The sequence below is a fragment of the Colletotrichum godetiae genome (genome assembly GCF_030913485.1).
Source record: "Colletotrichum godetiae strain CBS 193.32 chromosome Unknown BDP55scaffold_30, whole genome shotgun sequence".
In the NCBI taxonomy this organism is placed as follows: Eukaryota; Fungi; Ascomycota; class Sordariomycetes; order Glomerellales; family Glomerellaceae; genus Colletotrichum; species Colletotrichum godetiae.
The window spans coordinates 481,613-495,038 of record NW_026851278.1 but is presented as its reverse complement, the minus strand read 5'-3'; the positions used below and the strand labels follow the sequence as shown (position 1 = coordinate 495,038).

The 13,426-nt window shown below is 51.4% G+C and overlaps 5 protein-coding genes across 5 annotated transcripts; 2 read left to right on the top strand and 3 right to left on the bottom strand.

Moving 5' to 3' along the window:
- Positions 1–52: 52 nt before the first annotated feature.
- BDP55DRAFT_669859 (Homeodomain-like protein) lies at positions 53–2,098 on the bottom strand. Its single transcript, XM_060575334.1, has 3 exons — positions 1,740–2,098; positions 1,559–1,682; positions 53–1,498 (listed from the first exon to the last, which is right to left on the bottom strand). The coding sequence occupies exons 1-3, from the start codon at positions 1,920–1,922 to the stop codon at positions 537–539; spliced, it is 1,269 nt and encodes a 422-aa protein (XP_060427681.1). The 5' UTR covers positions 1,923–2,098; the 3' UTR covers positions 53–536.
- Positions 2,099–3,533: 1,435 nt separating this feature from the next.
- On the top strand, positions 3,534–4,465 carry BDP55DRAFT_633951 (uncharacterized protein; the record flags this gene model as incomplete). The annotated part of the gene is made up of 3 exons (XM_060572617.1): positions 3,534–3,806; positions 3,906–4,217; positions 4,286–4,465. 3 exons carry the CDS (start codon positions 3,534–3,536, stop codon positions 4,463–4,465), a joined length of 765 nt encoding a protein of 254 aa, XP_060427680.1.
- Positions 4,466–5,003: 538 nt separating this feature from the next.
- On the bottom strand, positions 5,004–5,665 carry BDP55DRAFT_556282 (uncharacterized protein; the record flags this gene model as incomplete). The annotated part of the gene is made up of 2 exons (XM_060569569.1): positions 5,004–5,370; positions 5,445–5,665. The coding sequence occupies 2 exons, from the start codon at positions 5,663–5,665 to the stop codon at positions 5,004–5,006; spliced, it is 588 nt and encodes a 195-aa protein (XP_060427679.1).
- Positions 5,666–9,036: 3,371 nt separating this feature from the next.
- Positions 9,037–10,178, top strand: BDP55DRAFT_220985 (family 61 glycosyl hydrolase). The gene is made up of 3 exons (XM_060566079.1): positions 9,037–9,890; positions 9,960–9,990; positions 10,065–10,178. The coding sequence occupies exons 1-3, from the start codon at positions 9,264–9,266 to the stop codon at positions 10,118–10,120; spliced, it is 714 nt and encodes a 237-aa protein (XP_060427678.1). The 5' UTR covers positions 9,037–9,263; the 3' UTR covers positions 10,121–10,178.
- A 999-nt stretch (positions 10,179–11,177) lies between these two features.
- Positions 11,178–12,835, bottom strand: BDP55DRAFT_556181 (glycoside hydrolase superfamily; the record flags this gene model as incomplete). Its single annotated transcript, XM_060569562.1, has 2 exons — positions 11,178–12,385; positions 12,460–12,835. 2 exons carry the CDS (start codon positions 12,833–12,835, stop codon positions 11,178–11,180), a joined length of 1,584 nt encoding a protein of 527 aa, XP_060427677.1.
- Positions 12,836–13,426: the final 591 nt, after the last annotated feature.

Sequence of the window (13,426 nt, the reverse complement as noted above, 5' to 3'; positions counted from 1 at the left end):
GCTACCAGTGAGGGCCGGATTAGTAGTTGAGTCGGTGACGATCAGCGAATACCTGGTGTTGTATGTTTTTTGGTGTTTGGTCCGGCTGGCGGTGCTGTGTGACATTATCGTCCCTAAATACTAGTACCTTGATCCGTATTTTGAAATTTTATATGGACTACAAATAAGACCGATTGGTCTTTTTGATAAATAAGAGAGCTATTGACTTCTGCCGTATATAACCCGCATTTGTGGTTCCACTTTTGTGTCACAACTTCTACTCCGGAGAGAAGGAGGTTCGCTACAGTGGACCCCATAGTAACCCGACAATTACCTGAGGTAACACCACCTTTGGTTCTGTTCCTCGTTCGTTACCACCGATTCCATGAAGAGGATCCTGATGGCGACAAAAGAGTCCCGTTGAAGGTCAGGTCCAATTGATTCTTCTTTACAAGAATTGATCACCTGTCATTGCTTAAGAGGTAACGCTCAAAGTTGAGGATGCCGCGCTGATCTAGCACAACAAGAGTGCATCGCGGATCTCAAATATATCAAATCTAGGACTGAACAGATTCTAGCTCTGCCGCACTTTCTAATTGCTTCCAAGAACCATTTTCTTCCTTGTCGTGATAATGATGGTGATGGTGGTGGTAGTGATGGTGATAATGATGGTGGTGGTGTAGCACAACCTGCTGTGGCGGTCCTGAATTTACAGGCGAATTCGCCGGCAGACTTTGTAGGTTAAAATCAGCGAAGGTGCTAAGGGGCTGGATTGGCGACAATCTTGAACAGACTAAATCTGGTGGCACGACTGGTGTCTCTGAAGTGGCATCCGGGGTCTGGAATGATCCTCCGGAGTGGCATACCGTCGAGAATTTAGTTATTTTCGGTACCTCGATGTCAGGCCTGGTCGATCTCGGTGCTTTTGAGGTGCCATCGGACCTGTCTGAGGTGAATTCGTTGTAAGAATGCTGTAGCGGCTCGGATATGTGGCCAAGATCTAAGCACGGTGAGATAGTTGTTGAACTCAGGGGCTGGTCTAGAATGGAGTCGTATGATGTTGGATCATCCATGAAGCGAAAGTCGTCCACATCTAGTCCGGTGCCGTGTATTCCCACCACAGATGTAGCTAAATCACTGGCATCGATGATGTTGCTGATGCCAGCATTACCTCCAGCTGCTACGAGCAGCGAGGTCAAGGAGAGTGCGGGGCTGTCAGTTGGTGGAGCATTGCTGCTATTTGATGTATTACTCGGGTTTGACGGAGATGCTTCTGTGATAGTGGATCTCTTTGATGTCTTCGATAACGCTCGCCATCTGTTACGACAGGTGAGAGGTGGTCGGCCTGGTAGCTTTGCTGATATCGCAGACCATCGGTGACCAAGTGACCGAACACCCTCTCTGAGAGCTTTGTCCTCTTGTGGAGACCAATCACTAAGGCGGTCCTTGACTTTAGGGCTCAGGATATCCATGTATCTCTTCGAACATTGGTCATCCTTCCTTCCAGGTATCAGGAGGGCTACATTGAAATAAGTGTCAGTATGAACGTAGACAAGGACGGTAGAAGAATCTAGCTTACCGATATCGTGCCATGCAGGACCCATGCGAGCATAAGCCGACAGGAGAATGAGATCCTCTTGTGCTGTCCATCGACCCTTTTTGAGAGATGGATCAAGAGAATGAAACCATCGCTTTCGACAATCCTTGTAGTCTGTCAGATATGAAGCTATTTTGCCTTTGGAGAACGGGGTGTTTCCAACCTTGGCGGTGCGGTCTTGGAGCGCAGCGGCGATATCCTTCCAATACCCCTGGGGACCTCGTGCATCTCCGTAGCGGGCGACTAGGGTCTTCAGAGTTGCATCTTCCTCAGGGGTCCATATCTTTCGCGGCCGTGTTAAAGCGTTGGCACGCGGCGAGCATGGCGACGAGTCTTCTACCGACATGAGAATGACGAACGAACTTTATCTTATTGTCGGTAGCAACAGCTCCTTGTGACAAGACGACTCGCCTCGAGACTAATGACAGTGATGTTCCGCGTACAAGCCTGCTTCGAGTACAAGGTGGAAGAAGGACATTTCTGCGCATTCATCGCCGTCCTCATTCGTGACCTTTCCCTTTGCTCCCCGCAAAGTTTGTGCATGGTTAGGCCGCCCAGTTTCCCCGCATTCGGGGTGGGGTTTAGTGCAGCCGGGCCGGAAGCTTCTGACCCGGCCCGGGTCATGGCATTAGCTACCGAGCTGCGGGTCCGTATATCTTTAACTCGGGTGACGGCACGGGTGGCTCTGCGCCGCTATTCGAGTCCTCGAGTGTCGAAGCAAATTGTAAACAATACATGGGCATATATTGGCATATTTTCTTCGTTCAGCTAAACTGGGCTGGGCACACAATGGCTGGGCACACAATGGCTGGGCTGGGGTAGAGTAGGGAAGAGTATGTTACCCTTCAAACTGTAGTGAGTAATACATCCTTCAAGTACCTGTTAAATACATGCGTCGAGACGTGGTCTTCGGCCTAACGCGTCCTTTCTAAGGAGACATCTACACGCAATAAGAACGAGGCGTTCAACCGGAGTTCCCAATGCGAGCACTCTGTTAAACGTGGGGAGCGTCTAGGTGAGGCGTCCTGATGAGACACCGCCCCATCCGCTGATTCAGCTTCTACATCGGGAGGCCTAGCGGTTGGGAAAGCGTCGCTCCTGTGGCTGAACCGAATGAGAACCGTGAGTGGCAACCTTTAGCAGGAAAAACGAGGTCCTTGAAGTCAAGTCTAATATGTTACACAATGCAGCCAGTTCCGGTGGTGCGGATCAAATGCCTCTCATTCAGGTCGGGAAAGTATTCCGGCTGTTGAGTGCACTCTCAGGCATGTTGCGCGGCCAGGAGTAATTAAATGCTTGGCATAATCGAGCCTAGTTGCCTGGAGCCTGGAAACTTGTAAAGATGCTATGGGCTGCCAACTCTCTGCTCGGGGGAAACTGACCATGAGATGTTTGTGCGTCATGAGTCTTACGCCAAGTGCGCGGCACAAGGTGGACAGCCTGCTTGAGCCACGATGTATCATGCCGATCTGGAGGTACATGCATACGCCCTGTTCTAGCCTGAAGTACTGCCTACAAACTGCATCGCTCCAGTTTGCCTTAATGACAGTTACGTACCTGCAGATGCTGAGGTGGAGTTCCTACGATGGTGTGAGAACCAATGATGAGGTGTCGAGAGTTTCTTTGGCGGTTGCAGGGGGTCTTAACCTAACCGCATCTGACGGATGTGCCTTACGAGGAGTGCCGCCTTGCTGGGATGCTGCGGAATAGTGGGTGTCTGTTGGTGCGAGTGGGTGTATGATTATGACTTCCTCTCAGTCTGAGCCCGTAGAGACTCGAGAGCCAACATTAAGAGAAGCAATTTGCTGTGTCTGACACTGTTCATCCTCAGTACTTAAGTCCTCGAAGGCCCTCCGTGTTTGGGCTCAAGTATTACGTGCGTTCAACTTCCCGAACTCATCTTAATGACTCCCGTCGAAGATTGCCTGCAACTGAATCTTAATTTTACAATTTCGCAATGGGGACCAGTAGCTTTGTCTTCAAGCATGTCTTCTCGCTTTTATTGAATATTCTCTTCCAACTCTACCAGGCTTTCTACATGTACATGCCGTGGAACGAGTCCTCAATATCTAAGAACAACAACGGCACGAGCTTCACAAACTCCTTCACCGATATTGAAATAGCAAAGGCTGTCTTCGATACAGCTTATGGGACTGTGCTGAGGCAAGAGGCGAAGGACATCCAATGGTTTGACCTCTACAGATATGCCAGTTTGCGGGATGTGATTATAGTAAGCCTGTCCCGCTGACCACACCTTAACCAAAAGAAAACCTGAAAATGAGATGCCGACTTTGCCTGTCTATCTCGTGACTGACCATCAACCTTTTAGATTCGGTTGCAAGAGTCTGGATGGGAAGACGTCGGTGACAAGTTGCAGGTGGCATTTGATAGGTTCCATGATGAGACGGAGCCCCTCAACCAGACACAAGTAACATGGGCAAGAATCGTCGAGGCAACCAATTTTCCTTATGTTACGTCGAAGTTCGAGCCATTTCTTGAGGCATCGTTGGAGACAGAAGAGGAGCAGAACCATGCTCGGAAAGTCCTGTGCAAGATCTTTGGCGTTCGGGGCACTCTGAAATCGAAGCAAGACACCAAAAAGGTGCATGAGACCAGGCTGGCCGTGATCCAGAACGCTGAGGTAAGTCGTTTTTCAAGGAGTGTCTTTTGTGTATCGAGCTCAAACGCTGACCGAGGTGCATGGTAAAGGCTGCCTGGCTCAATACAGACCGCGAGACTCTGATCAATTTCGTCAGTAGATTGGCGGCTCTCACAGACGATGAAGACGGGGATAAAAGATGGGCGGACTTGCATGAGATGGTGGGGGCGGATCTGGCCTTGAAAGAGGCGCTTGTTGACCATCGTCGTGCGGTAAAAGACGAGCTGTGACACATCTGATCGCCCTCCTTATACCCATCGTCCCATCTCTGAGCTTAGATGCCGGATTCGCAAGTCCCCGAGATCGACCTGAATGCCGGCTAATGCCGAATGGGGATAAGCAGAATATACTGAGTAGAATGCCGCAACTGTATCGCCTCACACGCGATGTCATTTGCCCTGACACTGCTTCCCAGATCATTTGGCACGTTGGCCCATTGTGTGACGCAGTTTAGCACAAAGAATATCGGGTCGTCCATGTATACGGGCTGGTTCAATGCGGAGTTGGCATGATTGATGACTCTACGCGGTGACAATACGGTCGCAGACGGTGGATGAAAATTATGTAGTATAAAAGGCTACTAGAGAGGTAAGGTAGACCCAAAGAATATTCTTTCGTAATATTGCAAAATGACATGACCTGGCGAAGTGCCGTTTTCCCTCGATAATCCGGTAGTTGAAGAAGCAGAATCTTAAGTCGTAACATAATGGTTGTAGTCGCTGATCACAACCGGCCCGCCTGCCAGTAAATTGGCTAGTTGGGGGGAATCTACCACATCATCACACTCGCAAGAAGGAATCCAATAACGAATGCCGCCCTCGAGTTGCCTCCGAGTCTAGGCGCAGCGTTCTCGTCCGTCTCGACAGCCACACCGGCGCTGTTGGTCTTTGTTGACCCGGATGAGCCTGAGGTAGAGGCGCCCGGTGTGTAGTCTGCTGCGATACCGTCGATGGGGTGGGCGTAGGCCTGTGCGGGGGTTGTTGTCGCGACCCAGGCGATGGTGGTAGAGAGCTCCTCGGGGTTGTAGACGGTGACGGTGGCGGTTTGGCTGAGGTCGAAGTTGCTGTAACATGTGCCGCCGTAAGCCGGGCGATCAGCATCGGCGGTCTTGGAGGGTGCGGCAAATGTGAAGCCGCTGTTTGTCAAATTAGTATTTTGAACATAATCTTGGCTATTCTTGTCTCGAATTGTAGGGTTGCAGGAACTCACGAAGCGCAGCAGGCAATGTATCCGCTCGACCAGGTGCTGCTCTCTGTGCTGTAACCGCTTGGGCAGACGAGAGGGCTCATGTAGGGTGCGATAGAGCTGGATGCGGAGAGGGCGGATGAGTAGCCGTTGACCCATTGCGTGGGATGGCAAGATGCGAGGGTCGAGTTGGGCAGAGGTACGGGCTCGTTAATCCAGATCTTCTCGAGGGCGCCGACCAACATGGTCAAGTGGTTCTCGTGGCATTCTGCGGGCGGCGTAAAGGTCGTCGTGAGTGCCACCGTCGCGACGGGCACGGGGGTGCCGGTCGGTGCGGTGGTGACGGCAGGGGCGGCTACTTCGGCGGTTCGGACGGCCATTATGACGGACTTGAGATGTATTTACAGGTAGGTATAGCTGTAAATTCGGAATAAAGAGCGGACGTTGAATAACGATTATGATAATCAACTGGATCGTTGTTTGCTGATCTTAAACTTTACGAATAAGTCTAAGTTAAAAGAGTGGAAGGGGTGGGATAGTTGTTGATCAAAAGAATGTGGTGGCCGGAAACTCGCAAAGAAGATACTACGCGCGCAACGGGGAAGGGAAGAGAGAAACGGAGGCAAATGGACCACTGGCGCAATGGTAAACACCCAGGAGTTTTATCGAAATTCTCGATGGGACTGCACAATGCAACCTCCCACGCGGCAAGTGGGTTCGCATGGCAAACAAATCAGGAGTTTTTGACGAAATTCTTGGTTGCCAAACTGCGACCCTCCACCCGGCCCAAGTGGGTTCAAGAAAGGGGCGCAGACTTGTCCGGCCGGCCCAGGCCAGACCTCTCGCTGCTCACAGTCACTTTCTCTCTATCTCTCTTCTCGCTTCGAGGACTCGAGTCGCCACTAAAGCAGGCATGCCGCCGAGAGGTGCATTTGGCACCCTCCAGTCACCGCTGTTGGGGAACACAAAGAAAATGCATGTGGATTCTCGTGTTCGTTGGTTTCTATCTTTACCTACATGTACCTACCTCAGACTAGCTAAGGCACCGTCCTCACCGGGCCGCCATTTGCTTTTTGTAGCGCTCTGAACTGAGACACAACCGTTGAGTTAACCCGTTGTTGAAAAGCCTTGGAAGTTGGGAACGACTCGAAGCGGACAATTGAAGACACCGCGCTCTGTTTTGTAATTTAGCTCGCTCGGTTTGGCTAAAGGTCCGATTCATTTCAGCCGTCACGTCACAAACAGTGGAGACTTTTGTCCCGGAGGCCCGCTGCTTTTTCCCCCGGTGAGAGCTCCCACGCACACCGCGGACTAGATTGTCGGATCTACACAATCCTCCCGTGACTCTTCTCGGCACTAAAGCTTGCACTGCCGCGAGCCCGTTCTCGCTGCTGGCTGTTGCTTGGTTTCAGACGGAATGATTGGTAGGTTGCGAGGGCATTGACCTCCTCTTTTTCGCGTGAGGCTCTATCGTCCAACGGTTCATCTTGAGTGAACCTGGTTTTATGGGGGAGAAGCGGGGAGCAAATCTGCCAGGTACCCACTGGACTCGTGGCTCTTGTCGTGTGCAAACAATGTGAAGTTGGGAAGTTCTGCCCCGTCACTTCTCGAGGGCATGATGCTCATGAGTATAGTCTTGGTCAAGACTCCATCTTCCCGTCTTGAGAGGACTCGATGCCGAGGCGCGGAAGAGCTGTTTCTAGGCACGATGCAAGATGCAACGCCTTGGAAAAGCTTCTTTTGGATGATACTCCACAATCAACGGGTGGGAGCTTGAGAATCTCACTTGCCTTTGCCAAGACGACAATCTGAGAAAGGGGGAAGTAGTGTTACGTAACACATCTTTAGTGCCAAGCTTGCGGGTAACGTGACTTGGTGCTGCTGAAATCGCATTAACGGTGACATAACGATCAAGATCTCGTTAGCCAACGGCATGCACAGAACAGCCGTCGTATCAGCGCGCTCATTAATATGATCTGGTTTGCTCGGAAAAGTCCACATACATCTGGCTACAGATGCCGGGAGATCGGCTGAAAATTTCTATCAAAAAGCAGTCAGCATCGATCGCACTAATACCGCACCGTTCAGCCAAAATATCCACCCTGCCAGGGGCTCCGAAGAATCTTTGTGTGGTCTAGTGCAGGAACTAGCGAGTTAGTGGATCTACTAAGCAAGCCACCCGGGAAGGAAGAGACGAAAAATTCCAGTTGGTGACGTTGATCGATCTACTAGATCTTGGTGGCTTCCCGACTCCAGGATAATGACCGGTTTTTTTTTTTTTTTTTTTTTTTTTTTTTTTTTTCAGGTCAAAAGTTTCATCTATCAACGATGACCTAAGCAGCCCCCAAATGATGACTTCCAATGAGTACTTTACGGTGTGCTTCGACAGAGCCGGTATCTCTGTACCCTCAGCTGAGGTCAAGTGTATGCGAACAGCACAAGTCGCGTCAACTGTGCTGTCGCAACTGCTGTCGCAACAACTAAGTAGTGCACTGCAAGGTAACGTTTGTATTCGTAGGGTCCACTCCCAATACCGCTACAAGCGATCTTCCCCATCCAGTTTGTCCTCTTGACGTGGCCTAAAATCTGATGCCAACGGTTGCATTTGCTTACTGTACTTTTTGGCTCTCATTCTGAGAATGAGTTTACTTTTCTCTTCATTGTCAAAAAGATAGGATTTACTTCAGGGACATGGACGAATGACCTACGGCTGCGAGTGTTGGCTCAGCTGACCACGATCAACGCTGAAAAGCTCAAAAGCCACTGATATGTCTCGGAACCGAACAAGGACTCATTTTCCGTAAAAGTCAGTCTGCATTGACATGGCCACCTAAGAGCCTGTAATCATGTACGATGAGGCTGAACAGGCCCGGTGTAATTATGGTGTAAATATGGAGGTCTCGCTGCCACGCCATTCTCAGTACATGTAAGTTGAGAAATCGAAATTTTGATTGAGGGACCCATTGCTTGCTACATCACTTGTGGCTCAATCGCGTACGTGTGTGCATGAAGTGAGTGTGAATCATTTCAGTAACTTGGCGGTTTTGTTTCAGAGCCGGATTCTAACAGATAGAAAGGTCGATTATTGATGCCTGAAATCGCCAACGTAGACTTCTTTTCAGTGAGTACACATAGTTTGTGTCGACAGATCAACAATGGGCTGAGCGCACATACAGAACAGTGGCCCGGCTAAGTATCTTAGTCAAGCTCCAAGTAAAATCGACGCTGCAGGGTAGTCAATCGCTGCGCATGCCTTTCTGGCTTAGTCAATCAAAGCAATCGTCCGGGAGTAGCTTCGTATCCATGACGAGATGGAGCACCCTCAACCAGGTGAAAGCGAGATGCGTGGAGAAATCGACGAGCAGAATAGCACGAATTAAAATAGCCCAATCAAATGAAGGCCCAGAGGCTTGGGTCACGGCGGACGGGAATATCGGTACCGGTTCCGATCAGTATTGCTGTACAATCCGGACCATCACCCTCCGTTGATCCACCGGAGCTCTGCCTGATGATCCTCCCGACCTTATAAAGACAGTCGATTCGCCTATCCGTCGTAACAAGGCAACATCACGGCCGGCGTGTCGCCGGCGTGGCAGTCTTGGCTTCTTGTCAGCTGGCCAAAAGCGTCTTGAACGGGAAACCCTCCGAAAAGGAGAGCGCAACTCGCGATGTCTACATCTGTTGGTCTAATGTGGGAAACCAACTCCTATATATACCCCTCCAGTTCATTCCTTTGTTTCTGTCCTATTGAATGATGCCTCATCAAGCCGAGCGCGTTTGAGCATATATTCATTCCTTCATTCAGCCATTCTCGATCCGGGAAGCTCCCAGCCCAAACTCACGATGAAGATCTTCATGCCTCTTCTCGCGGCCAGTCTGACCAGCGCCCACACCATATTTTCGTCCCTCGAGGTCGGCGGCACAAACCAGGGCGTCGGCAATGGCGTTCGCGTCCCCTCCTACAACGGCCCCATCGAAGATGTGACCTCCAGCTCTCTCGCATGCAACGGGGCCCCCAACCCCACGACGCCTACCTCAAAGGTCATCACCGTCCAGGCCGGGCAGAACGTCACCGCAATCTGGCGTTACATGCTCAGCTCCACCGGCTCTGCCCCCGCGGACGTCATGGACAGCAGTCACAAGGGTCCCACCATCGCATACCTGAAGAAGGTCAGCGACGCTACGACTGATACCGGTGTCGGAGATGGCTGGTTCAAGATCCAACAGGACGGTTACAGCGGCGGCGTTTGGGGGACCGAAAAGGTCATCAATGGCCAGGGACGCCACAGCATTAAGATTCCAGAGTGCATCGCTCCTGGCCAGTATCTCCTTCGCGCTGAGATGATTGCTCTGCACGGTGCTGGCAGCTACCCAGGTGCCCAGTTCTACATGGAATGTGCCCAAATCAATGTTGTTGGAGGCACTGGTACCAAGACTCCCTCGACCGTCAGCCTGCCTGGTGCATACAAGGTAAGTAGCTGCGGTTCTAAATCTTGAGTGTTCGACCAATTGGACATGATCACTGACTATTGTATGCAGGGAACGGACCCCGGAGTTACCATCAATATCTGTACGTCATTCATTTTTTTTTTTGTTTCCTTACCACTTCGCAAGTACACTTCCGCTGACCACGATGTTCTTTAGACTGGCCTCCGGTCGAGTCGTACACGATTCCCGGTCCTAGCCTGTTCACGTGCTAAATACCCAGCCAGGTAGCTTGAACAACAACTAGGCTTGGTTGACGGAGGCTATTCCCAGCTACCATTGGTGGTAACCAACAGTTTCCGAACGTTTCAATCAGAAATTCTGAAGCTGCTAGTCAATCTCTACATGCACCGTCGTGAGGTTATTGAAGAGAACATTGAAGAAAAGAACAGTGGGCTCAAATCTTTGCTCAGAATGCTTGCCATCGAATGCCGCATGCGCGTAGTGGACGTCCCTATTGCCGTTTAGGTACCTACTTAGGTTACTGCAAGGTATCGTGATCCGCAAGAATGCCATAGTCAAACCCATGCACAAATTTAGGAGTTCTGTTCGTTACCGTAGATACAATACAATATTGATATTTAGTATTGTCACTGTTTGTCTTCCAATTCTTTCTCGTCTTCAACGATTTATAACTAGCTCTGCTTTCCGTTACAACAACAGATGACCGGTAATCTCTTCGCAATTCGAACAATCCTCAACACCTCTTTCCTCCCCTACGTTTCGATATCACAATAGCCTTGAACGCTTCCACTGAACCTGGACCAACAGAAGCAGGTATTGCCTTCGATTCTAATCATCCAGGCGACATCTTGGGTGCTCAAACTTACCTTGAAGCTCACACTTACCAAGTAAGATTTTAATCAAAATTGCCTCAAATCTTGACACCGATTATGGATCTTCAGACATGTATCAGTTCAAAGTACTAGGTATCTAATCGCACATAGATTGGTACCAACTTCTGATTGACATTCAGATCCACGTTGCCATGAAGTTTGCGTGGAGAAGATACTGGATAAATGAGTCAGATCTGTATGCACATTGCTGGATTCATGTCCTCCTATAATGCTCCTGTTCGGATTGATTACATTTTTTCCAAAATTCAGCTGTCAGATGGTTGAAACCTACTTCCTCTATCGATATGCACATAGAAATTAAACACCATGCTCTCAGCTTTAGCCGCAAGTCACCAAAGCGTATCACGAGGATCAATGACGAACGGCAAACAGCCTGGCAACAATTCGCGGCCTTGATTTCATTACATGGAAGTATCTACGCAGCTACACCGACCCGGTCAAAGTCCGGCGCCCATGCACTTCCCACGCCCGAAATACTAATCGTGTTGGCACCACCGGCAGTGAACCCTGTCAACTCGACCGCATAGGCCTTGAAGACATCGGCGGACCAATTATAACCACTGAGAGGGAAGCTGACCGTCTGCGCCGCGCCTCCGTTGACACTGATGGACGCCAACCTCTCGTTGTTGCTGCCGCCTAGGTAGCCAACGTCGCCATTTATGTAGTCGAACAGGACGGTCTGCGTGCCAGCCTTAGAAGTCGAGACGTTGGAAAGGACAACACGGCCGTTGGAGGAGCCGCCGAGGTTGCCGACCTTGTTAGAAGATGTGCAACCAGAGCAAGATTGAAGGTTCGCGCCGGAAGAAAGCGAGCCGGTGGCAACGGAGACGTAGTTGTACTTCGCCCCGGCGGCGGTCGAGCGCTGGATGTTGGAGAGGCGAAGCGCAAGGGAGCCGTGTGCGTTAACTTGCGCAGAATAGCTGTTGACGTTGGTGACGGACTTGGACGTCCAGAGGTCCTTGACCGTGGCGGAGGTGATGCCGAGTTCGGCGAGCTGGACGGTCAGCGTGCGGGCGGCGTTGCTGAGATCCACGACGAGGACGGCGATTTCCCCGTTGGCGAGGTCACCGGCCCAGAGGTCCCGGTTTCCGGTCCAGCGCTGGACGAGCTTGATCGGCTTGACAGCGGAGTCTTGATTGATGGCGATCAGGTCCTTGTTCTGCAACACGGCGACGGCCTGGTCAGACAAAGCTGCCACGTTGGTAGAGATCATGAGAGCAGACTTGAGCATGGCCCAGGACGCAAAGTGGGTGGCCTGCTCGTCGAAAGTCATGCCGGTGTTGCCGACTTCGAGAAGGTCGGCATCGGCGATGTTGCCTGGTCCGACAATGCCGGACTTGACGATGTGAATGGCTTGGTTATAGATGCGGTAGACGTTGCCCCAGCCCGAGGCGATGTCGTCTGACAAGCGGAACGAAGTCGAGATGCCCTTCGTCCATTGCGCGGGCCCTTGCAGGCCGCTGGATGCCGAATAAGGGGTTCCCCATTGGCAAATCAGCATGCCCGGAATACCGACGCGCTGAAGTTCCTTCCACATAACGGTGAAGCGCGTGACAAAGTCAGTTCGCGGATCCTTGGGCGCATTCTGCGATCCGTTGGGACCATCGGCATAGCAGTTGTCATCTGAGAGCCAAGACAAGTCAGCGCATACGTATGGTATTGAGGCCAAAGTCGCCAAATATGTCCTGGTTACTTACACTTGAGATACTCCGTGTTGAGAGTCTTGAAAAAGTCGGCGTCGGCGGCTTCGCGACCGAGTGAACCCAGAACGGGACTCGGGACCTGCGGGTCGCACATGCGAACGCCGGCATCAGAGTACATGGTCCATTTCATGCCTTTGGACCTCGCGAGATCGCTCAGCGGCTTGAGACCCTGAGGGAACGCGGTGGCATCGACCTTCAACGCGCCCGATGTGGCATTCCGCTGGCCGTCTCTGGAGGCCCAGCCGCAGTCGATCTGGAAGTACTTGTAACCCGCGGTGACGAAACCCCGGTCGGCCAAAGAGTTGATGGCAGCTGTGATGCCAGCGTTGGTCGGGCTGCAGGAGACCTGGTTGTACGAGTTCCATCCCATGACGGGCGTTGACTGGAAAGACTGACTCGCGGCCAACGAGGCGCCCCCGAGGCCGAGGAGGAGGAAACTTGAGATGCCCATGATGGATGTGTGACAAGAGAATCAGATGCCCTCGCTTCAAAGTCGTGCAGAGCTCAATACTTGACGCGATTCGACACTGGACATTCCAATCGTCGCTTTAATACTTCTAGAGTCGCGAAGTCACAAATCTGGCGGCAACCCAACCGCACGATGATAGACTTGCGCGCCAATAAAGACGGTGGTGGCTAGGACGCTTCAAGTTAGCGACACCGGCAGACGGTCGCTTTTAAGAGAGGACCTGCCGCATGGGATCTGCAATGAAACATCGTATTCATGGCGTCGGCCGGGGCTCGGATCTGAAAATGGAATCATCATCTTTGGGGTGCATACAGTCTCTCCACGAGACCTACCCCAATCCGATTTAAGGTACCCGCTTCCCCACAGAATTGATGAAGCTTTTCTAGCGTCCTCTAGTCAGGGTTGAAGAGGCGTTAGTGTCGCCTGATGACGATCGACAGCAATCCTCGGGGCGTTGAGTCGCGAACAGTCGCGAACCCGCAGCAGAGGTCC

Excerpts from the sequence above, each read along its gene's own strand:
- BDP55DRAFT_669859 (XM_060575334.1), bottom strand. The coding sequence starts at position 1,922 with ATGTCGGTAGAAGACTCGTCGCCATGCTCGCCGCGTGCCAACGCTTTA. Across the intron at positions 1,683-1,739 it reads TCCAAGACCGCACCGCCAAG|GATTGTCGAAAGCGATGGTT; the intron begins GTTGGAAACACC and ends ACAGACTACAAG. Across the intron at positions 1,499-1,558 it reads TCCTGCATGGCACGATATCG|CCCTCCTGATACCTGGAAGG; the intron begins GTAAGCTAGATT and ends ATTTCAATGTAG.
- BDP55DRAFT_220985 (XM_060566079.1), top strand. The coding sequence starts at position 9,264 with ATGAAGATCTTCATGCCTCTTCTCGCGGCCAGTCTGACCAGCGCCCAC. Across the intron at positions 9,891-9,959 it reads GCCTGCCTGGTGCATACAAG|GGAACGGACCCCGGAGTTAC; the intron begins GTAAGTAGCTGC and ends TATTGTATGCAG. Across the intron at positions 9,991-10,064 it reads CGGAGTTACCATCAATATCT|ACTGGCCTCCGGTCGAGTCG; the intron begins GTACGTCATTCA and ends GATGTTCTTTAG.